The sequence below is a fragment of the Oncorhynchus keta genome, chromosome 11 (assembly GCF_023373465.1).
Source record: "Oncorhynchus keta strain PuntledgeMale-10-30-2019 chromosome 11, Oket_V2, whole genome shotgun sequence".
Taxonomy (NCBI): domain Eukaryota; kingdom Metazoa; phylum Chordata; class Actinopteri; order Salmoniformes; family Salmonidae; genus Oncorhynchus; species Oncorhynchus keta.
The window spans coordinates 54,365,974-54,391,719 of record NC_068431.1 but is presented as its reverse complement, the minus strand read 5'-3'; the positions used below and the strand labels follow the sequence as shown (position 1 = coordinate 54,391,719).

Below are 25,746 nucleotides of genomic sequence, written 5' to 3'. Positions count from 1 at the left end.
TCGTCTGAGTGAGCCACGGTGCAGAATAACTGAAGAATTTACGAAAGCTAAACACCCGTTGAATTTGGCCGGTGTCTGTTAACATTGGCAAAAAAAGCTTAATTAAATTGTTGCCAGCAGCACAGTTACAGTCACCAACACTCTGAATAACAAAATAACAGCCTAACCAGCTCTGCTCGGGTGAGTGAAATGGTCAGTGTGAGCTGTCCTCTCATTTGTAGTTAGCAAGCCAACCAATGTTAGCCATTTAGCTTGGGTACTTGACTGCTGTTAGGTCAGATCGCTTGGATCTACCCTACTTTTCGGCCAGAGCGTTCAGTGTGCTCCCCGAGAGCGAAACGCTCTGAATTTACAAAAGCCCAGAGCTCACACTGGCACTCCAGATTCAATTTACCCGTAGTATAAACCAGCCTTTAGTCTTGAAATCTTTGTTTCTTTAGTGAAGCCTCACATATGAATCCTTAATTGTATTTTTTATCTTTATTTAACTTCTTGGATATAGGGGGAGCTATTTTAATTTTTGGATGAAAAACGTTCCCGTTTTAAACAAGATATTTTGTCACGAAAAGATGCTCGACTATGCATATAATTGACAGCTTTGGAAAGAAAACACTCTGACGTTTCCAAAACTGCAAAGATATTGTCTGTGAGTGCCACAGAACTGATGTTACAGGCGAAACCCAGATAAAAATCCAATCAGGAAGTGCCGCATTTTTTTGAAACCACCTCATGCCAATGACTCCTTATATGGCTGTGAATGGGCCACGAATGAGCTTAGGCTTTCTGTCGCTTCCCCAAGGTGTCGACAGCATTGTGACGTATTTGTTGGCATATCATTGGAAGATTGACCAAAAGAGACTACATCTACCAGGTGGTCGCTTGGTGTCCTCCATTGTAATTAATTGCTTAATCTCCAGCTGCAGTATTTTTCTGTTCGCTTCTGAGAAACCAACTGTCACAACCGATATATTATCGAATAGATATGTGAAAAACACCTTGAGGATTGATTCTAAACAACGTTTGCCATGTTTCTGTTGATATTATGGAGCTAATTTGGAAAAAAGTTCGGCGTTGTAGTGACTGCATTTTCCGGTCTTTTTCTTAGCCAAACGTGATGAACAAAACGGAGCTATTTCGCCAACACAGACAATCTTTTTGGAAAAAATGAACATTTGCTATCTAACTGAGTCTCGTCATTGAAATCATCCGAAGTTCTTCAAAGGTAAATGATTTTATTTGAATGCTTTTCTTGTTTTTGTGAAAATATTGCCTGCTGAATGCAAGGCTTAATGCTATGCTAGGCTATCAATACTCTTACACAAATGCTTGTGTAGCTTTGGTTGAAAAGCATATTTTGAAAATCTGATGACAGTGTTGTTAACCTGTTACTCCTACCCCCTACTTTTTTGAACATTCTGCTAAAAATTGTGCAACATTTCAGCGCCCTGCTGCTCATGCCAGGAATATAGTATATGCATATGATTAGTATGTGTGGATAGAAAACACTCAGATGTTTATAAAACTGGTTAAATCACGGCTGTGACTATAACAAAACGTGCGTTTCATCGAAAAGCGCAGGAAAATCTGATCACTGAAAATTGGAAAATATATCAATGCGCCACTTGCATGAATTGTCTATGGGAAAGCAAATTACCTGGAGCCGAGATTGCAATTCCTACAGCTTCCACACGATGTCAACAGTCTTGTCATTTGCCTAGGCTTTGTTTCTTGGTCAAACGAAGAAGAGACAGACGATTTCTTCAGGTCTCGGACCGGATATTTTGGTTGAGATTTACCCGGACATTATTTCCAGACGTACCCCTATAGAATATACATCGCCTCGTGATCAATTTGATCGCTTATTAACGTTTACTAATACCTAAAGTTGCATTACAAAAGTATTTCGAAGTGTTTTGTGAAAGTTTATCGTCAACTTTTTTTATTTAAAAAAATGACTAAGCTTGTGGGCTAAGCTTGTGTTTCAATATATTTATTTCATTTCATTTGCGATTTTCATGAATAGAAAAAGTTGCGTTATGCTAATGCATTATAGTTTAAATATTTTTCTGTCGATTTCCCAGCCAAGCAGGATGAACAAACGTGACGTTTTTTGCCTACAAAAATATTATTTTTGGAAAAAAGGAACATTTGCTATCTATCTGGGAGTCTCCTGAGTGAAAGCATTTGAAGTTCTTCAAAGGTAAATGATTTAATTTGGTTTGGCTTTTCTTATTTTTGTGAAAATGTTGCCTGCTGCCAGTACAGCCTAGCATAGCTGCTTGTCTAGCGTTGGCTGTAACGCATATTTTGAAAATCTGAGATGACAGTTAACAAAAGGCTAAGCTTGTGTTTGAATATATTTATTTCATTTCATTTGCGATTTTCATGAATAGGAAACGTTGCGTTATGGTAATGTGCTTGAGGCTATGATTACGCTCCCGGATACGGGATTGCCCGTTAACTAGGCAAGTCAGTTAAGAATAAATTCTTATTTTCATTGACGGCCTAGGAACAGTGGGTCAACTGCCTGTTCAGGCCTTGTCAGCTCGGGGATTTGAACTTGCAACCTTCCGGTTACTAGTCCAACGCTCTAACCACCAGGCTATCCTGCCGCCCCCTTAAAAGAGATGAATGGGTGGGGCTAAAGCTTAAAAGGGTGTGATGCTGAATGGGTGTAGACAAAGAAGAGCTCTCCAGTCGGTACCAAAACGTTCAAAGGCCATTTTCTCAAAAGTGAGGTTACAAGTTGATCAACTTTCAAAGCAGAATTACTTACCCATTGTTCCTCAACGGTAGTGTATGATATAACATTTTCTAGCTCTAAGTCTCTACTTTTATCCAATGTAAAGGAAACACAATTTCAAATTTTGCTACATAAGACCAAATCGAGCCAGTCAGTCACAAATTGTTTGTGAAACCAGTTGCTTGACAGTTGTCTTGATTTAACTTCAATAATTGTTCTTGATTATTTGAAAATTATGGTTCTATTGTTTATTTTCTCATTTTCAAGGTGAATCTATTTTCTCACAAAGGGAGGAGAATTTGAGTGTTTTAATTTAAAATACTGTATTTTATGATACAGTGATCTTTGATATATTTTATATTAATCTGACTGATTTGATAAAAATACATCTGCATTTTCTATTGACCAATCCAAACAGATAAAGACTCTTATGTTAATTTGGATTATGTGGATTAATCTGTGATGTACCTTAATTTCTGTGTTTTGATCTTTCAAAGAATAACACTTTCTAGCTTGCTTGCAGGAAAGGTGTTACCTAACTACATTTACATGTCTAAAAAAGACAATTCCTGAAGTGATGCTGCTAGGACCATGAACTGCTGGTCTGAAGATTGTCTAGTGACTGTCCGGTTTTGAACACTTCTGCCTGATGCAGAATGAGATGTGTTCAAGAGAGGATTATGTAGGGCAGCCCAGCCCCCGTAGTGGCTCTTCTTATCAACTATAGGCAAGAATTTCCTCTGTGTTGTCTTAAGGGTGCCTCGTTATCTCTCCAACCCCTATTGTCTCATCTCTGAGAAGCAGAGGTTGCATCCTGTAGGTCTGATATCTGATTGGAGTTGAACTTTGCAGTAATACTATTGATCAACAAACTCCATTTATGAATCCTAACAGCTCAGATGCTTATAAAATATTTTAGATTCATTGTCTGTCTCTCTTATTTGTTCCTGACCATCTGTGGTGAATTTCTCTCTCTCTCGGCAATGGCACAAGACATGGTTTCTTTGTTTATTTCTCCCTATCTCTCTGATCATGTCTAGAATAATGCCTTGTAATGCTTGTTAATGCATTGTGACTTAATCTTATGCTTTGTATAATGTTATCATCCCTTTTACAAAGTAATTAAATACATTTATTGACCTTTCTGTTACTGCAACTGAGCTATTGTCTCTTGCATATTGTTAAATAATCTTTATGGAGTCAGATACACCTTTTAATAGGACAATTGCACAGTCTTATCATGAGTCACATGATGAAATCACCAACAAATTATCATGGTCCAAACACACCAAGACAGTCGTAAAAAGATTTGGCATGGTACCCCAGATCCTCAAAAAGTTGTACAGCTGCACCGTTGAGAGCATCCTGACCGGTTGCATCACCGTCTGGTATGGCAACTGTTCAGTATCTGACCGTAAGGCGCTACAGAGGGTAGTGCGCAAGCCCCAGTACATCACTGGAGCCAAGTTTCCTGCCATCCAGGACCTCAATTTCACCAGAGCATCAAGTCTAGGTCCAAAAGGCTCTTTAAAACCTTTTTGGGATAGGGGGCAGCATTTTCACTTTTGGATGAATAGCATGCCCAGAGTGAACTGCCTCCTACTCTGTCCCAGATGCTAACATATGCATATTATTATTGGTATTGGATAGAAAACACTCTGAAGTTTCTAAAACTGTTTGAATGATGTATGTGAGTATAACATAACTCGTATGGCAGGCGAAAACCTGAGAAAAATCCAACCAGGAAGTGGGACATCTGAGGTTTGTAGTTTTTCAAAGCTTAGCCTACCGAGTACACATTGAGATATGGATAAAGTTGAACTTCCTATGGCTTCCACTAGATGTCAACCGTCTTTAGAAACTTGAATGAGGATTCTACTTTAAAGGAGGGGCTCATGAGACCTCTTTGAGTTAGTGGTCTGGCAGAGTGCCTTGGTCTCATGACGCACGCTCCCGACAGAGTTACCTCTCGTTCCAGTGCTTTTCTTCTTCAATAATGTTCCAGTTGGAACATTATTGATGTTCTATGTTAAAAACATCCTAAAGATTGATTCTATATATCGTTTGACATGTTTCTAAAGGACTGTAACGGAACTTTTCAAGTTTTTGTCTGGACGAAGTGTCTGCGCCTCATGAAGATGGATTACTGGGCTGAACGCATTAACAACAAGTGGCTATTTGGACATAAATGATGTCATTTATTGTCGAACTGGGATTCCTGGCAGTGCCTTCTGATCATCAAAGGTAATTTAATATTTATGGTGTTATTTCTAACTTTGTTGACTCCAAAATGACGGATATTCCTCTGGCTGTTTTGGGTTCTGAGCGCCGTTCTTAGATTATGCTTTTTCCATAAAGTTTTTAAAAATCTGACACAGCGGTTGCATTAAGGAGAAGTCTAACTTTAATTCTGTGAATAACAGTTGTATCTTTTATCAATGTTTATTATGAGTATTTCTGCAAAAATCACTGGATGTTTTGTTATCAAAACATTACTGTACGTAACGCGCCAATGTAAACTGAGATTTTTGGATATAAATATGGCCATTATCGAATAAAACATACATGTATTCTGTAACATGATGTCCTATGAGTGTCATCTGGTGAAGATCATCAAAGGTTAGTGATGCATTTTATCTACATTCTGCTTTTTGTGACTCCTATCTTTGGCTGGAAAAATGGCTGTGGTTTTTTTTGACTTGGCTATGACCTAACATAATCATATGTTGTGCTTTCGCTGTAAAGCATTTTTGAAATTGTGATGGGTAGATTAACAAGATGTTTATCTTTCATTTGCTGCATTGGACTTGTTAATGTGTGAAAGGTACATATTTCAAAAAAATATGTACCTTTAAAACCTAGAAAGGTTTTAACAGCCATAAGCCTGCTGAACAATACATCAAATGGCCACCCAGATTATTTACATTGACCTCCCCCTTTGTTTTTACACAGCTGCTACTTGCTGTTGATTATCTATCCATAGTTACTTTACCCCTACCTAAATTACCTCGACTAACCTGTACCCCCGCACACTGGCTCAGTACCGGTACACCCTGTATATAGCCTCGGTATTGTTATCTTATTGTGTTACTTTTTATTTTATTTTTTACTTTAGTTTATTTAGTAAATATTTTCTTAACTCTATTTCTTGAACTGTATTGTTGGTTAAGGGCTTGTAAGTAAGCATTTCACGGTAAGGTCTACAGCTGTTCTATTCGGCGCATGTGACAACATTTTATTTGATGTGAGGTATTTATAATATTATATATCAAATATTATCCCACTACAGTATATTAAGTCAAACTCACCAATTCCTTTTTCACTTCCATGCTCTCTTTCATCTTCAGATTGGCAGCCACCTAATATAAGAGAGACATAACATGAGAAAATGAAGGGTCAGGTCCATGCCAACCACCTTATCCAACAACATTATCTATTCATCTAACAGTGACCTCACCATCATGGTCTCCATGGAAGTAATAAGGTTACCTCACCATCATGGCCTCCCGCGTGGTGTGGCATGGCAGCAGCATGTTTAACTGTGATCTCATCATCAAAGCCTACATATGTGAGGTGACATCACCATCATGGCCTACATGTCTAACAGAAGGGTGAGCTCACCATCATGACCTCCTGTGTGGTGAGGTGTGGCAGCAGCATAACTAACTATGACCTCACCATCATCTCTGTGGTGATCTCACCATCAACATGTCTAACAAGCAAGGTGACCTCACCATCATGGCCTCCCGCGTGGTGAGGTTTGGCAGCAGCATGTCGTCCTGCATGATGTAACAAGACATCTTCCTGAAGCTACGCAAATCCCTCGGCCGCCCGTTCACCAGGATCTGACCCTTCATCCCCGTCTCTCTGTTACACAAACATAGAAACAGACAGTAAATGAGTGACACTTGCATCTGATCTGAGTGATCAGAGACTGTTTTATTCAATATGGTCTTCCTGCATCTTGGCCACTTTCTCAGATCAGAGAAAGTCCATGGTTTCCTATCTCAGTACAGTAGTGTAGGACTGCTGTGTAACAGTTCCCCCCCACCTGTTCTCACCTGGACCAAGCCCATTCTGACCCGTCTCACCTGTACCCAGCCAGGATGTTCATCAGAGTGGACTTGCCAGCCCCTGACGGCCCCATGATGCCGATGAGCTCCCTGCTACAGAACCTTCCTGACAGACACTTTAACAGGGCCTTGTAACCTGTGACGGGAAACACAACAGTCAGTAAACAACAACAACAGGCTCCAAACACTTGAGCAGGGCTTTTGCAACCTGAGGGACAAGAAACAAAGCAACACTCACAATCCATACCGACTCTTAACCGCAGGTCTGGGATGATCCAGATGGTAAACAAGTTAAAGGTCGAGAGGGAGGGATGGAAACAGTGAAATGTAAAAGGGATAAGGGGATAGAAAAGGAGGGGAGGGAGACAGAGGGTGATTAAAACCAATAAGGAGAGGTATGGGAGGAGACATCAGGATTAAGACTGGAACAGACAGGGAGATTGAAAGGGGGGATAGAGAGATGGATCGATGAAGAGCGAGGAATATTACATCCCCAGAGCTCTGGCCAACGGTGCCACAGAGTGCATTAAAGCAGGTATATGGCTGTCTGTCAGTTTCACTGCCTATACTGTTCTGGAACTCTCTCACTAGCAACATACATTGAGAGAGCATTACATTAATTCAGAGAGCAACAGTAGTACACAAGGTATGTCTGTCATCAGTCTATACAGCATTGTGGAGCCCTCTCACACTGAGCATCTATAACAAAAACACAACAAAATACAATATACAGAGTGCTTGTTCACATATCATTGGTCACAGTTACAGGCTTTGGTTTTTCCATTTATATTTAGAGGTTGGACGTTAGCACATGGGGCACACAGATTGGTTTCACCTCGTTAGTCAGTATGTGTTACACCGGCGCTCGTTTGTCATCTCATTAGTGGGAAGGTGTTTTACCTGTGCTGTCCCAGGGCTCCTGTTGTCTTGAGAGATGTGGAGGTTTAACACCTTTTAGTTTGCTCTCCCTAATTGATTTCTAGACAGACAATCCTTTGTCTGATCTTCCCTGTTTCTGTTTTTCTTCCTGTCTTAAGTTTGGTGTGTTTTTTTTGTTTTGTTTGCCTCTTCTTGGTCAAATTTAGTGGGCGCTAATGGTGGGTGTCTTTCTGGTCCCAGTTGTTGTTGCTAGTCAACTTTCAGTGGACACCCCTGTGAGTGTCTTTTAGAACCCCACCTAAAACCCCACCTGTTTTCTTTTGGTTGTTTTCAGTGACTCTGTTTAGTTCCCCTTTCTGTTTGAGCGACAATTTGTTTTTTTCTTGCTGGGGAAGAGTTACATATCAGCACAATATATTGGCATAGATGCAATATGCATTCCTTGCTCTGATGGAAAAGTAGTGTTCAGACCCTGACCCAAATAGCTTAAGAACACCTGCTCTTTCAATGACAGACTGACCAAATGAATCTATCGTCGTTTATTAAATACACAGTGCCTTGCAAAAGTATTCATCCCCCTTTGTCATTTTCCCGATTTTGTTGCATTTACAACCTGTAATTTAAATAGATTTTTATTTGGATTCCATGTAATGAACATACACAAAATAGTCCAAATTTGTGAAGTGAAAAAAAAAAAAAACTTGTTTCACAAAATACAAAAAAAAACAACAACTGAAAAGTGGTGCATGCATATGTATTCACCCCCTTTGCTATGAAGCCCCTAAATAAGATCTGGTGTAACCAATTACCTTCAGAAGTCACATACTTAGTTTTAAAAAAGTCCACCTGGACTTCATTACTCCCTGATTACTTATCCTTTATATAGCTCTCTTTTGTTATCAGTTTTGGTTAGGCAGTATTGGTTATGTTTTTTTGTCGGATGTTTGTCTTGTATCGTTCTATGTTCGTTAATATTAAACTCACTAACTGCACCTGATTCCTGACTCCCTGCGTCAACATTACAGAATAATGCCTCACCAAATGGAAGCAGCAGTTAATGACGACATCTCCCAAATGGTCAGCGAACAGGGACACCTACTTTGCCAACATCATGACCAGCTGGCACATCTGGATGAGGTCCTGCACGTTCTTCAACGTCTCGACAATTCACTAGGGGCGCCACCTCAAACAAGCGGAGGACAAGTCGACCCAGTGAGCCTGCACCCCAGCCCATCCAACAGTCCGCCCAGGTCAGCGATGCCCGTTTGTCCCTTCCCTCTATTCCACTCATCAGATGGGAGCCCCCACCACGGAGAGGTCCAAGGTTGCCACGGTTATTTTCCTGGACGTCAAACTAACCTTCTTCGCGAGCGTTGGCACCCCCATCGCCTCTCTCCCTCCTTCGTTGACCGTTCGGAGTCAGAGCCTGAACCCATGTAGGTAGGGGCCACACGCCTCCCCGCGGCTGAGCAACGCCGTCAGAGACAGTTAGGGTTATGTCCTTATTGTGGCCAGGAGGGGAACCAGCTTCTACGGTGTCCGGTACGTCTCAACCCGGAATCCACGAGAGCAGAGGGACGGCCCTGTGATTATCCGTCTCCTGGGTTAGGCATGAGTACTCCATCACTTTGCGGCAAACCTTTTTTTGTATCGATTTCACTAGCTGGCTGTCCCTCATCTATTGTTTCTTCAGCTCTAGTACATTCCCATGCAGCAGGGAATTTTATTGACCAGGATCTTGCCTCCTACCTGCACAACACCTCATACAAGGTCTCCTCTCCATTTCCAGTCCAAGCGTTGGACATGCGACCATTGGGACCCAACACTATTACGCACATCACAGCTTCACTCACCCTCACAGTGGGACCCAAGCACCAGGAAAGCCTTTCTTTCCTCATCACCTCCGCACCTGTGCACAACGTCATCCTTCGCCTTCCGTGGATCCAACTCCATAATCCCACCCTCTCCTGGTCAGAGAGGAGGATTGACACCTGGGGTCCAGGATGCCGGAGGACCTGCTTTTCCGCACTCTGTGGTTCAACGTCGGTGGAGGGCCCTATGAGTGTCTGCCAGCCCATCAATCAGTCCTCCCGTATCAATGGCCACGTGTTTTGGGACGTAGATGTGGACATCCGACAGCCTCTGGAGAGGGAACCCACTCCTGCCACCTGCCTTCCAGAGCGCATCTACGCCCCCATTGGGGTCAGAGATCGGCACACATATCCCTCACCATTGGACACCCAGGTATGGCAGCAGCGCCTCTTCAACCTCAGGAGGCTGAAGAAATTCGGCTTGTCACCAAAAGCACTCACAAACTTCTACAGATGCACAATCGAGAGCATCCTGGCGGGCTGTATCACCGCCTGGTACGGCAACTGCTCCGCCCTCAACCGTAAGGCTCTCCAGAGGGTAGTGAGGTCTGCACAACGCATCACCGGGGGCAAACTACCTGCCCTCCAGGACACCTACACCACCCGATGTTACAGGAAGGACATAAAGATCATCAAGGACATCAACCACCCGAACCACTGCCTATTCACCCCGCTATCATCCAGAAGGCAAGGTCAGTACAGGTGCATCAAAGCTGGGACCGAGAGACTGAAAAACAGCTTCTATCTCAAGGCCATCAGGCTGTTAAACAGCCACCACTAACATTGAGTGGCTGCTGCCAACACACTGTCATTGACACTGACCCAACTCCAGCCACTTTAATAATGGGAATTGATGGGAAATGATGTAAATATATCACTAGCCACTTTAAACAATGCTACCTTATATAATGTTACGTACCCTACATTATTCATCTCATATGCATACGTATATACTGTACTCTACATCATCGACTGCATCCTTATGTAATACATGTATCACTAGCCACTTTAACTATGCCACTTTGTTTACTTTGTCTACATACTCATCTCATATGTATATACTGTACTCGATACCATCTACTGTATGCTGCTCTGTACCATCACTCATTCATATATCCTTATGTACATATTCTTTATCCCCTTACACTGTGTATAAGACAGTAGTTTTGGAATTGTTAGTTAGATTACTTGTTGGTTATCACTGCATTGTCGGAACTAGAAGCACAAGCATTACGCTACACTCGCATTAACATCTGCTAACCATGTGTATGTGACAAATAAAATTTTATTTGATTTTATTTGATTTATCACCAGCACCACTCAATACCTTTCTAAGAAATATTGGTGGCCCACTTTGGCGCAGGACGATGCTGTGTCAACTCATGTCAACACATGTTCAGTGTGTACACAATTTAAATCTCCTTGGCACAATTCAGCAGGTAAAGTCTTTCACCTTCCTTGGTCTCATCTTTCCATTTTGTCACTGATCTCCCCTCCTCTCCTCATTTTGGTGGTTATGGACAGATTCTCAAAATCATGCCGTTTCATCCCTCTCTCTGGTCACCCTTACCACTCTCTAGGTCGTCAAGGCACTGTTCCAGCAGGTCTTCCAGCACTATGGCCTTCCGGGGAATATCGTCTTCAATCATGGCCCTCAATTCACATCCCATGTATGGAGTGCTTTCATGGAGAAGCTGGGGGTCACGGTCAGCCTCACTTCCGGGTACCGGTCTCAATCTAATGGGCAGATGGAGCGGATTAACCAGGAGCTGGGGAGGTTCCTGATGATTCACTGCCAGGGCCGGCAGTAGGAGTGGGCCCGATTCCTTGCTTGGAATGATACGCCCAGAATTGAACCCCTTGGGTTGTGCCGTGGCGGAGATCTTTGTGGGCTATACTCGGCCTTGTCTCAGGATGGTAAGTTGGTGGTTGAAGATATCCCTCTAGTGGTGTGGGGGCTGTGCTTTGGCAAAGTGGGTGCGGTTATGTCCTTCCTGTTTGGCCCTGTCCGGGGGTGTCCTCGGATGGGTCCACAGTGTCTCCTGACCCCTCCTGTGTCAGCCTCCAGTATTTATGCTGCAGTAGTTTATGTGTCGGGGGGCTAGGGTCAGTTTGTTATATCTGGAGTCCTTCTCCTGTCCTATTCGGTGTCCTGTGTGAATTTAAGTGTGCTCTCTCTAATTCTCTCTTTCTCGCTTTCTCTTTCTCTCTCTCGGAGGACCTGAGCCCTAGGACCATGCCTCAGGACTAACTGACATGATGACTCCTTGCTGTCCTCAGTCCACCTGGCCATGCTGCTGCTCCAGTTTCAACTGTTCTGCCTTATTATTATTTGACCATGCTAGTAATTTATGAACATTTGAACATCTTGGCCATGTTCTGTTATAATCTCCACCCAGCACAGCCAGGACTGGCCACCCCACATAGCCTGGTTCCTCTCTAGGTTTCTTCCCAGGTTTTGGCCTTTTCTAGGGAGTTTTTCCTAGTCACCTGCATTGCCTGCTGTTTGGGGTTTTAGGCTGGGTTTCTGTACAGCACTTTGAGATATCAGCTGATGTACGAAGGGCTATATAAATACATTTGATTTGGTTTGATTTGAATTCATTATAACATTCCTCCACCGGGCTGACTCCCTTCCAGTGTGTTCTGGGTTATCAGCCAGCCCTGGCTCCGTGGACTCCGAGCCAGACCGAAGCTCCTGCGGTGGACGAGTGGTTATGGCATGCAGAAGAGGTATGGAACAGTGCCCACGTGAGACAGCGTGCCGTCCTCCATCAGAAAGAGCAAGGGATCACCACCACAGTGAGGCTCCCGTGTTCCCTCCTGGTGATCGCGTCTGGCTCTCCACCAAATAAAACACAATTCTATTGGTCAACTACACATGGTTATCAGATGTTAATGCGAGTGTAGCAAAATGCTGGTGCTTCTAGTTCCAACAGTGCAGTAATATCTAACAATTCTCAACAACTATCTAATACACACAAATCGAAAGGGGTGAATGAGAATATGTACATATAAGTATATAGATGAGCGATGGTTGAGTGGCATAGGCAAGGTGCAGTAGATGGTATAAAATACAGTATATACAGTGGGGCAAAAAAGTATTTAGTCAGCCACCAATTTACCAATTGTGAAATTCTCCCACTTAAAAAGATGAGAGAGGCCTGTAATTTTCATCATAGGTACACTTCAACTATGACAGACAAAATGAGATTTTTGTTCTCCAGAAAATCACATTGTAGGATTTTTAATTAATTTATTTGCAAATTATGGTGGAAAATAAGCATTTGGTCAATAACAAATGTTTATCTGAATACTTTGTTATATACCCTTTGTTGGCAATAACAGAGGTCAAAGGTTTTCTGTAAGTCTTCACAAGGCTTTCACACACTGTTGCTGGTATTTTGGCCCATTCCTCCATGCAGATCTCCTTTAGAGCAGTGATGTTTTGGGGCTGTTGCTGGGCAACACGGACTTTCAACTCCCTCGAAAGATTTTCTATGGGGTTGAGATCTGGAGACTGGCTAGGCCACTCCAGGACCTTGAAATGCTTCTTACGAAGCCACTCCTTCGTTACCCGGGCGGTGTGTTTGGGATCATTGTCATTTTTTTATTTCACCTTTATTTAACCAGGTAGGCTAGTTGAGAACAAGTTCTCATTTGCAACTGCGACCTGGCCAAGATAAAGCATAGCAGTGTGAACAGACAACACAGAGTTACACATGGAGTAAACAATTAACAAGTCAATAACACAGTAGAAAAAAAAGGGGAGTCTATATACATTGTGTGCAAAAGGCATGAGGAGGTAGGCGAATAATTACAATTTTGCAGATTAACACTGGAGTGATAAATGATCAGATGGTCATGTACAGGTTGATATTGGTGTGCAAAAGAGCAGAAAAGTAAATAAATAAAAACTGTATGGGGATGAGGTAGGTGAAAATGGGTGGGCTATTTACCAATAGACTATGTACAGCTGCAGCGATCGGTAAGCTGCTCAGTTAGCAGATGTTTGTAGTTGGTGAGGGAGATAAAAGTCCCCAACTTCAGTGATTTTTGCAATTCGTTCCAGTCACAGGCAGCAGAAAACTGGAACGAGAGGCGGCCAAATGAGGTGTTGGCTTTAGGGATGATCACTGAGATACACCTGCTGGAGCGCGTGCTACGGATGGGTGTTGCCATCGTGACCAGTGAACTGAGATAAGGCGGAGCTTTACCTAGCATGGACTTGTAGATGACATGGAGCCAGTGGGTCTGGCGACGAATATGTAGCAAGGGCCAGCCGACTAGAGCATACAAGTCGCAGTGGTGGGTGGTATAAGGTGCTTTAGTGACAGAACGGATGGCACTGTGATAAACTGCATCCAGTTTGCTGAGTAGAGTGTTGGAAGCAATTTTGTAGATGACATCGCCGAAGTCGAGGATCGGTAGGATAGTCAGTTTTACTAGGGTAAGTTTGGCGGCGTGAGTGAAAGAGGCTTTGTTGCGGAATAGAAACCCGACTCTTGATTTTCGATTGGAGATGTTTGATATGAGTCTGGAAGGAAAGTTTACAGTCTAGCCAGACACCTAGGTACTTATAGATGTCCACATATTCAAGGTCGGAACCATCCAGGGTGGTGATGCTGGTCAGGCATGCGGGTGCAGGCAACAAACGGTTGAAAAGCATGCATTTAGTTTTACTAGCGTTTAAGAGCAGTCGGAGGCCATGGAAGGAGTGTTGTATGGCATTGAAGCTCGTTTGGAGGTTAGATAGCACAGTGTCCAAGGACGGGCCGGAAGTATATAGAATGGTGTCATCTGCGTAGAGGTGGATCAGGGAATCGCAAGAGCAACATTGATATATACAGAGAAAAGAGTCGGCCCGAGAATTGAACCCTGTGGCACCCCCATAGAGACTGCCAGAGGACCGGACAGCATGCCCTCCGATTTGACACACTGAACTCTGTCTGCAAAGTAATTGGTGAACCAGGCAAGGCAGTCATCCGAAAAACCGAGGCTACTGAGTCTGCCGATAAGAATATGGTGATTGACAGAGTCGAAAGCCTTGGCAAAGTCGATGAAGACGGCTGCACAGTACTGTCTTTTATCTATCGCGGTTATGATATCGTTTAGCACCTTGAGCGTGGCTGAGGTGCACCCGTGACCGGCTCAGAAACCAGATTGCACAGCGGAGAAGGTAGGGTGGGATTCGAGATGGTCAGTGACCTGTTTGTTGACTTGGCTTTCGAAGACCTTAGATAGGCAGGGCAGGATGGATATAGGTCTGTAACAGTTTGGGTCCAGGGTGTCTCCCCCTTTGAAGAGGGGTATGACTGCGGCAGCTTTCCAATCCTTGGGGATCTCAGACGATATGAAAGAGAGGTTGAACAGGCTGGTAATATGGGTTGCTGCAATGGCGGCGGATAGTTTCAGAAATAGAGGGTCCAGATTGTCAAGCCCAGCTGATTTGTACGGGTCCAGGTTTTGCAGCTCTTTCAGAATATCTACTATCTGGATTTGGGTAAAGGAGAACCTGGAGAGGCTTGGGCGAGTAGCTGCGGGGGGGGGGCGGAGCTGTTGGCCGAGGTTGGAGTAGCCAGGTGGAAGGCATGGCCAGCCGTTGAGAAATGCTTGTTGAAGTTTTCAATAATCATGGATTTATCGGTGGTGACCGTGTTACCTAGCCTCAGTGCAGTGGGCAGCTGGGAGGAGGTGCTCTTGTTCTCCATGGACTTCACAGTGTCCCAGAACTTTTTGAAGTTGGAGCTACAGGATGCAAACTTCTGCCTGAAGAAGCTGGCCTTAGCTTTCCTGACTGACTGCGTGTATTGGTTCCTGACTTCCCTGAACAGTTGCATATCGCGGGGACTATTCGATGCTATTGCAGTCCGCCACAGGATGTTTTTGTGCTGGTCGAGGGCAGTCAGGTCTGGAGTGAACCAAGTGCTATATCTGTTCTTAGTTCTGCATTTTTTGAACGGAGCATGCTTATCAAAAATGGTGAGGAAGTTACTTTTAAAGAATGACCAGGCATCTTCAACTGACGGGATGAGGTCAATGTCCTTCCAGGATACCCGGGCCAGGTCGATTAGAAAGGCCTGCTCACAGAAGTGTTTTAGGGAGCGTTTGACAGTGATGAGGGGTGGTCGTTTGACTGCGGCTCCGTAGCGGATACAGGTAATGAGGCAGTGATCGCTGAGATCCTGGTTGAAGACAGCGGAGGTGTATTTGGAGGCCAGTTGGTCAGGATGACGTCTATGAGGGTGCCCTTGTTTACAGATTTAGGGTTGTACCTGGTGGGTTCCTTGATGATTTGTGTGAGATTGAGGGCATCTAGCTTAGATTGTAGGACTGCCGTGGTGTTAAGCATATCCCAGTTTAGGTCACCTAACAGAACAAACTCTGAAGCTAGATGGGGGGCGATCAATTCACAAATGGTGTCCGGGACACAGCTGGGAGCTGAAGGGGGTCGGTAGCAGGTGGCAACAGTGAGAGACTTATTTCTGGAGAGAGTAATTTTCAAAATTAGTAGTTTGAACTGTTTGGGTATGGACCTGGAAAGTATGACATTACTTTGCAGGCTATCTCTGCAGTAGACTGCAACTCCTCCCCCTTTGGCAGTTCTATCTTGACGGAATATGTTATAGTTGGGTATGGAAATCTCATCAGGGTTAGCAGAGTATGCTAAAGCAGTGAGTAAAACAAACTTAGGGAGGAGGCTTCTGATGTTGACATGCATGAAACCAAGGCTTTTTCGATCACAGAAGTCAACAAATGAGGGTGCCTGGGGACATGCAGGGCCTGGGTTTACCTCCACATCACCCGCGGAACAGAGGAGGAGTAGTATGAGGGTGCGGCTAAAGGCTATCAAAACTGGTCGCCTAGAGAGTTGGGGACAGAGAATAAGAGGACCAGGTTTCAGGGCATGGTAGAATATATTCAGGGCATAATGCGCAGACAGGGGTATGGTGGGGTGCGGGTACAGCGGAGGTAAGCCCAGGCACTGAGTGATGATGAGAGAGGTTGTATCTCTGGACATGCTGGTTGTAATGGGTGAGGTCACCGCATGTGTGGGAGTTGGGACAAAGGAGGTATCAGGGGTATGAAGAGTGGAACTAGGGGCGCCATTGTAAACTAAAACAATGATAACTAACCTGAACAACAGTATACAAGGCATATTGACATTTGAGAGAGACATACAGCGAGGCATACAGTAATCACAGGTGTTGAATTGGGAGAGCTAGCTAAAACAGTAGGTGAGACAACAACAGCTAATCAGCTAGCACAACAACAGCAGGTAAAATGGCGTTGACTAGGCAGGGAGGGTCGGATTAACTACACACAGAGCCTGAGTGCGGCTGGGGCCGACAGATAAAACATAAACAAGCAGAATGGAGTACCGTGATTAATGGACAGTCCAGTATGCATCAGCTATGTAGCCAAGTGATCAGTGTCCAGGGGGCAGCGGTGGATGGGGCAGGGAAGCTGGACTGGCGAGTGTTATCCAGGTAAAAAAAAAACGAACAATTACGAAATAGCTTGTAGCTAGTTAGCTGGTTAGCTTCTGGAGGTTCTTGCGTGTGTTCTAAAAATTAAAAATAATAGCGATTCCGTATCCCATTGGGTGAGGCAGGTTACCGGAAGGTATAAACAAATAAAAAATCGAAAAGAGATAGAAAGTAAATATGAGTGAGTGTTTGGGACGCGGCGATTCAGATGGTTAGCAGGCCTGTGCTAACAAGCTAACAGTTAGTAGGCCAGGGCTAAACAAGCTAGCAGTTAGCAGGCCGAATTAGCAGGCAAGGAGATAGCAAGGGCTAGAGAGTTAGCCTTTGGGGGACGTCGCGATGGGGTGAGTCTGTTTATTCCTCTTCATGCGGTGACATCGATAGACCGGTCTTGGGTCCGGATATTGTAGCCCAGGAGTATGCTACGGTGGTAGCACAGGAGCTCTGGCCGGGCTAGCTTCAAGGTAAGTGGGTGGAAACGCTAGCCAGGAGTAATCATCCGGGGTTGCGGTTAGCTAGATAGCTAGTTGTGAAGATCCAGCTGAAAATGTTCCGTTTGCGGTGGGAATCCGGGGATAAAAAAAATAATAGGTCCGTTATGCTCTGGTTAGAGTCGCGTTGTTTGAACTGGCGAGAGCTTTCCGAGCTAAAGGTTAGCTGATGACCGGTTAGCTGAAGACTGCTAGCAATGTTTTGCTGACTGATAGCTGGTAGTTAGCTGGCTAGCTTCAGTTGAGGGGTTCCGGATCCGAAGTAAATATAAATACTTTAGGAAAAATAGCTACATTGGGTGAGGCAGGTTGCAGGATAGTATTTAGAAGTTAAGGTTTCGCAAAATTCTTTAAAAGATATGCGAAGAAAAATATGTAAAAACTGAAAAAATGATATATACAAGGGACACGACATGACAAGACGTCTTACTGCTACGCCATCAAGGGTTCACTGTCATGCTGTCATGCTGAAAGACCCAGCCATGTTTCATCTTCAATGCCCTTGCTGATGGAAGGAGGTTTTCACTCAAAATCTCACGATACATGGCCCCATTCATTCTTTCCTTTACACGGATCAGTCATCCTGGTCCCTTTGCAGAAAAACAGCCCCAAAGCTATATGACATTCTCCCAATCTTCTTCTGGATCATCCAAATGCTCTCTAGCAAACTTCAGACGGGCCTGGATATGTACTGGCTTAAGCAGGGGGACACATCTGGCACTGCAGGATTTGAGTCCCTGGCGGCGTAGTGTGTTACTGATGGTAGGCTTTGTTACTTTGGTCCCAGCTCTCTGCAGGTCATTCACTAGGTGATCATTTTGACCCCACGGGGTGAGATCTTGCTTGGAGCCCCAGATCGAGGGAGATTATCAGCGGTCTTGATTTTCTGATTATCAGTGGTCTTGTATGTCTTCCATTTCCTAATAATTGCTCCCACAGTTGATTTCTTCAAACCAAGCTGCTTACCTATTGCAGATTCACTCTTCCCAGCCTGGTGCAGGTCTACAATTTTATTTCTGGTATCCTTTGACAGCTCTTTGGTCTTGGCCATAGTGGAGTTTGGAGTGTGACTGTTTGAGGTTATGGACAAGTGTCTTTTATACTGATAACAAGTTCAAACAGGTGCCATTAATACAGGTAACGAGTGAAGGACAGAGGAGCCTCTTAAATAAGAAGTTACAGGTCTGTGAGAGCCAGAAATCTTGCTTGTTTGTAGGTGACCAAATACTTATTTTCCACCATAATTTGCAAATAAATTCATAACAAATCCTACAATGTGATCTTTTGGATTTTTTTTCTCATTTTGTCTGTCATAGTTGAACTGTACCAATGCTGAAAATTACAGGCCTCTCTCATCTTTTTAAGTGGGAGAACTTGCACAGTTGGTGGCTGACTAAATACTTATTTGCCCCACTGCACATGTGATATGAGTAATGTAAGATATGTAGACATTATTAAAGTGGCATTATTTAGAGTGGCATTGTTTAAGTGACTAATGATGAATTTATTAAAGAGCCCAGTGATTGGGTCTCCATGTGGGCAGCAGCCTCTCTGAGTTAATGATTGCTGTTTAGCAGTTTGATGGCCTTGAGATAGAAGCTGTTTCTCTTTCTCTCAGTCCCAGCTTTGATGCACCTGTACTGATCTTGCCTTCTGGATGATAGCGGTGTGAACAGGCAGTAGCTCAGGTGGTTGTTGTCCAGGAACCTCCCGCTCTGCGTGTCCTGTAAGAAGCGGGGCCGAGTCCCCGGGGCCTTTCAAGGTCCTCCGGAGGGTCAACGAGGTAATTTACAGATTACAACTCCCCACTAACTACCGGATCTTTTCATGTTTCCCTCCTTAAGCCATTGGTTCCTGGTGTCCTGGCTGATGCCGTCCCCTACGACACCCCTCCGCCTCCCTTGGACATCAAGGGGAGCCCTGCCTCTGCTGTCAGATCACTCCTGGACTCCCGATGTCGTGGGAGGGGTGCTGAGTTCCGGTGGACGACATTCTAGATCTCAAAATCATCCGAGAATTCCACCTTCGCCATCTACTCCTGCTCTCCCTCTCGACGTCGCCGGTCTACTAACCACCGGTCCTGGCCATCCATCTTTACGCACACCTGCGTCTCATCATCAGTCACACCTGGACTTCATTACTCCCTCATTACTTACTTACAAAACCCTTTATAGAGCACTCTTTTGTTATCAGTTATCAGGCACTATTGGTTGTTTCCTGTCAGATGTTTCTCTTGTTTTCTATCGTTCTATGTTCGTTAATATTAAACTCACTAACTGCACCTGCTTCCTGACTCCCTGCATCAACGTTACATTAATCCATTTTAGAATAAGGCTGTAACAAAACAATATGTGGAAAAAGTGAAGGGGTCTGAATACTTTCCAAGTGCACTGTATACGGCCAATACATACAGGTAGAAAAAGGGCAGTTCATAATCAACAATTAATCTGTACACTATACAGTAAACATCAGTACACTCTGTCAACTACAATATCAACTGAATACCAGCCTGCTGTCTTTTAATACAGTATTGTATAGTATTGTATCCCAGTATTGTATGGAGAAGCTGTGTCTCTCATTTAGAAGCTGAATAGGTTATTCAGTTCACAGATATTATATAGAGTCTGACTGTGACTGAAACCCTCTGGCAATATTACAGGTCACCTTCACCACATACATACATACACACACACACTTCTTCATCCCCAGCACATTCCTCCTGATGTCTAATGGCTGCCATTCCCATCCTCACCCCTCCTCCCCCTCCCCTGCAGTGTATTACATCCATTGGATACACCACAGACAGACAGGGGAGCAGCCCCCTGTCAGAAAAATAGCTCTTCCTCTGCGTGTAGCGCATACTAATGATCTAGCCTACTGCTGCGGGTGGAGTGTCTAACTCTGTGTTGCTGATGTCGCATACTGATGTGGTTATTCACCCTGACATTGTCTGCTGTGTCATAGAAAGAGGTGAGATAACTTTCCTCCATATTGTTTATGTCACATACGGTAAGACTATTGCCCATTCACGCAGCGAGACACAGAGACACAGACACATGCACAAACACAGACACATGCGTAGGCACAGACGCACATACGCACCCACACACCCTTCTTCCGCCTCCCTTACACTGCTCTCATGTGGCTATGGGCTCAGGGTAGTCTGGAACTTTCAGTCTCTCTGTGGTACAGCACAGGAGATCATAGTGTATCACACAGTCTTCAGTCCAAGCAAGCCTGATTTCAGAGGTGTCCATATACTGTAAACAGGATTATTAGGGAAGTCGTTCTCGTTGCAAAGCATTTAAATGTTTGAAACAAAACTATTATATTAATCTGACTAATAATAGTATTATTGTGTGCATGTAACCATACTCAATATGTCTAGATGATTTATGCCAGTAGTTACCTACAAGCTGAAATTCCACACGCCTTGTGAATGAAGCAGAGCCGTTGTGGGACGTGAGGAGTGTAGAAATGACCAGGTGTGTGTATGCGTGTGTGGATCAGATAGCAGGAAATAACAGAAGGAAGAGCTCCAGGGATGCAGTGAGTCTGTGAGAGAGATACGAGGCAGTGGAGGGTTAAATAGGGCTAAGGCCAGGAAGGTTTCAGTCAGTCAGACTCAAAATAGTCTCTGTGTGAACTGAATAACGTACAGTATTCAGCTTTTATATGAGAGAATCAGCTTCTCCATACAATACTGTACAATCTTACATTAAAAACCACTAGTAGAACCAGTTGGCTGGCCTTCAGTTGCTTTTGTAGTTGATGGCATGTACTGATGTGTATAGTGTAAAACATTTACAGATTAATCATTGATCGCTCATGAACTGCACTTTTTCAACCTGTATGTATTGCCTGTATATATCCTTGTCTATGCTTGATTGTGTTTTGATTATGTATGCACACCCTCCTGCATTTCCCCACAGGGACAACACAGTCATTATCTTATCTTAGGCATCCACCTATGCATATCTATATCTATGCATATCTATGTTACCGAAGGGGTAAATAGTCTCTCAATGAACTGAATAACCTATGCAGCCTCTATGGGAGACAGACACCACTTCTTCATACAATACTGGGACAGGCTACAATACATGTAGCTACACATATAAATAAGGGCACAGACCACAGACATACCTTTACATGTGTATATGGATAACAGGGAAAGGAGAGGTTAGCTACATGCAGAGTTGAACAACAAAACAGTGGGTAAAAAACACTGATTGAATGGAGAATGCTGATGTAACAACATTTCAATTCAATGCATGAACAAAGGGGTTAGTTATCGATCAGACCAGCCTTCAGTCAGGAATCTCTCTCTCTACCCCATTTCCCATTTGGACCCAGACACAGGCTCATACGCACACATGCTCATTCGAATGTGCACATGCAGGCTCTATACATACGTACGCACACACACGCATACGCACACTGTCTTCCGGTCTGACCATGTGATTCCATTACTGTCTGCCCCTTTTGTCTCTACTATCATTACTACTAGACATGAAGGTACTGGACCACTTCCACCACAATGTCCCTAATGGACATCAATAACATAAGACCAACAACAGCAGTGATGGAATGTGGATCTGACTTACTGCAACACCATGCTTCATGTTCAATGATTGTGGTTGTGTTATCTACGAGTGGAATGCACAGAGCCCCTCTACAAACACAGTGGAATACACATCTACCCAACACCCATAATGGACATCAATAGAACATGAGATAAACAACAGTAGAAAGATAGGATGTATGACAGAATCAGACATACTGTATTATTATGCGCCATGTAGCCCATAAATGAAGAACCTGTAGAGGACACAAAGACATGGTGTAGGGGTGTGGTCTAAGGAGGACGTTGTCGTGACAGAGAGGTATGGCCAACCAGAACCATTTTGTGTCATTCTGGAGACTCCAAGGCTCCGAAGTTGCTCATTAATCAGGCTGGTGGGTTTAAATTCCATTAATATTTAATGAGCAGATCAATCGTATATTGGGCCTGTCTGTCTGCCTGGTGTAGCCCATAACCTGGGTGTATCGTACATCGTGAGATGGGTTTGAGGGCAGGCTGCTTGTGTAAATTATTTATTGTGTCTAAACTTTGCTGAACACAGCACAAATATACAGCCTGGCAGGACAGACATGTGTGTGTGTGCGTGTGTGTGTGTGTGTGTGTGTGTGTGTGTGTGTGTGTGTGTGTGTGTGTGTGTGTGTGTGTGTGTGTGTGTGTGTGTGTGTGTGTGTGTGTGTGTGTGTGTGTGTGTGTGTGTGTGTGTGTGTGTGTGTGTGTGTGTGTGTGTGTGTGTGTGTGTGTTGCATACAGATCATTGGTCCTTCAAGCTGGATACTCCAGACACACAGAGAGAATAAGAAGAGTTCAAGGAGTAAGCAAATCTACCAAGATAGGTATGGTAAGGTCTTATAATTCACTGTATCACAATTCCAGAGGGTCAGAAGTTTACATACACTAAGTTGACTGTACCTTTAAACAGCTTGGAAAATTCCAGAAAATGATGTCATGTCTTTAAAAGCTTCTGATATTCTAATTGACATAATTTCAGTCAATTGAAGGTGTACCTGTGGATGCATTTCAAGGCCTACCTTCAAACTCAGTGCCTCTTTGCTTGACATCATGGGGAAATCAAAAGAAATCAGCAAAGAACTCGAAAACAAATTGTAGACCTCCACAAGTTCATCCTTGGGAGTAATTTCCAAACGCCTGAAGGTACCACGTTCATCTGTACAAACAGTACGCAAGTATAAACACCATGGGACCACACAGCCGTCATACCACTCAGGAAGGAGACACATTCTGTCCCTAGAGATGAACGTACTTTGTTGTGAAAAGTGCAAATCAATCCCAGAACAACAGCTAAGGATCTTGTGAAGATGCTGGAGGAAACAGGTACAAAGGTATCTATATCCACAGTAAAACGAGTCCTATATCGATATAACCTGAAAGGCCGCTCAGCAAGGAAGAAGCCACTGCTCCAAAACTGCCATAAAAAAGCCAGACTAAGGTTTGCAACTGCACATGGGGACAAAGATCGTACTTTTTGGAGAAATGTCCTCTGGTCAGATGAAACAAAAATAGACCTGTTTGGCCATAATGACCATCGTTATGTTTGGGGGGAAAATGGGTAGGCTTGCAAGCCGAAGAACACCATCCCAACCGTGAAGCATGGGGGTGGCAGCATCATGTTGTGGGGGTGCTTTGCTGCAGGAGGGGCTGGTGCACTTCACAAAATAGATGGTATCACGAGGCAGGAAAATTCTGTGGATATATTGAAGCAACATCTCAAGAGTCAGGAAGTTAAAGCTTGGTCGCAAATGGGTCTTCCAGATGGACAATGGCCTAAGGACAACAAAGTCAAGGTATTGGAGTGGCCATCACAAAGACCTGACCTCAATCCCAAAGAACATTTGTGGGCAGAACTGAAAAGGCGTGTGTGAGCAAGGAGGTCTACAAACCTGACTCAATTACACCAGCTCTGTCAGAAAGAATGAGCCAAAATTCACCCAACTTATTGTGGGAAGCTTGTGGAAGGCTACACCAAAACGTTTGACCCACATTAAACAATTTAAAGGTAATGCTACCAAATGCTAATTGAGTGTATGTAAACTTTTGACCCACTGGGAATGTGATGAAAGCTGAAATAAAAAAATCTCTCTACTAATTATTCTGACATTCTTAAAATAAAGTGGTGATCCTAACTGACATAAAATAGATTTTTCACTAGGATTAAATGTCAGGAATTGTGAAAAACTGAGTTTAAATGTATTAAGCTAAAGTGTATGTAATCTTTAGACTTTTAGACTTTAGACTTCAACCGTAGATACATAAATTAATCTATATGATATATACAGCCATCACCAAATAAAGATTCTCATTACTTGGCCATCATGCTCTGTGATGTTATCAGGGTCATGTTCATTAGGGATCAAATGAAAGAAAACTAACTGAAACAGGGAGGGACTATCTGAATTTGTCCAATAAGAGTCTGGAAGACATTTTGCTACAGTGCGCCCTAACAAATATGACCCTGTTGTATTGTTTTTGTAGGGGTGGTGTATGGGTGGATTTATAGCTCAGCTACCTATCTATCTTTAGTATGTGTGGTGTAGGGGTGGTGCATAATGTCTGGGTGGTGTGTGGGCTGCAGTACCTCTCCTCCTCCAGCAGGGGCCCTCTCTGATGGTGTACGACAGCTCAGTGAACTCTATGTCCACAGCAGAGCGCCGAGGCAGGTGGGAGAATCGCTGGGCCTCCGTAATGTGGTTCTCCACTTTCTTTAGGTGGGTGAGCAGCGGGGCCTCCGTGGGCACACCCACACCCCCAGGGAGTTTGGTCTCCTCCATGGGGATGCTGACAGAGACAGACGTCTCTAACGTCCTCTCAGCCATACTAACAGACTGGAAAAAAAGGGGGGAACTGTCAGTTACTTTAATACTACAGATATCATGTAATTATTACACATGTTATTATTGTGATGAGTGTGTATATGAGATGAGATTCTACAAGTAGGTTACCCAGCAAACTGGGAACATTCCCAGAACATTGCCTAAAATTCCCATTAAGTTCTCGTTAGAGTTTTATCTAACATTAGGAAATATCCTTGGAATATTCTCCTAACATTCACTAAAATGTTGTGCACAACATCTGTAACAACCACCACAGAACATTCTCCAAAAGCTATTAGGTTTCCAGAAAATATAATAACAGTCATGTTTTCTCAGCAAACCAAAATTGGTTCTGTGAAAGTTCCCAGAACATTTGTGAGGTTGCGGAAAATGTTCTCTTAAACCAAAAACTTTCCAGTCATGCTGATGAGCATTGTAATAATAAATAATAATATATGCCATTTAGCAGACGCTTTTATCCAAAGCGACTTACAGTCATGTGTGCATACATTCTACGTCACAACGTTTGTATAAAACATTCATCTCTTGTTGCAAGAACATTCCCAGAATGGAGATCCCAAAATATATGTTCCGAAAACACAAAAGACAGAAGAAATGTGTTCCAGGAATGTTCTTGCAACATCAGGTGACTATTTTTTACACTATAGAAGAAACAATGTAGAATCATCCACACAACTGGACAGTATTTGTGTTTTGGGAACATGCCTTTAAGGATGTCCCCACAATGTTCTCACCAGACTGTTCCAACAACCTAATGAAACATTC

The 25,746-nt window shown here is 43.6% G+C and overlaps 1 protein-coding gene across 1 annotated transcript in view; it reads right to left on the bottom strand.

Annotated features, from left to right (window-relative positions):
- abcg4a (ATP-binding cassette, sub-family G (WHITE), member 4a) overlaps positions 1-25,746 on the bottom strand; it is a 45,318-nt gene that overhangs the window by 10,614 nt on the left and 8,958 nt on the right. The window contains exons 2-5 of the mRNA XM_035781335.2: positions 24,726-24,972; positions 6,835-6,952; positions 6,478-6,610; positions 6,052-6,102 (exon numbers count right to left, since the gene is read on the bottom strand). Of these exons, the coding sequence (XP_035637228.1) occupies positions 6,052-6,102; positions 6,478-6,610; positions 6,835-6,952; positions 24,726-24,972 (549 nt within the window). The remainder of the gene's footprint in view (positions 1-6,051; positions 6,103-6,477; positions 6,611-6,834; positions 6,953-24,725; positions 24,973-25,746) is intronic.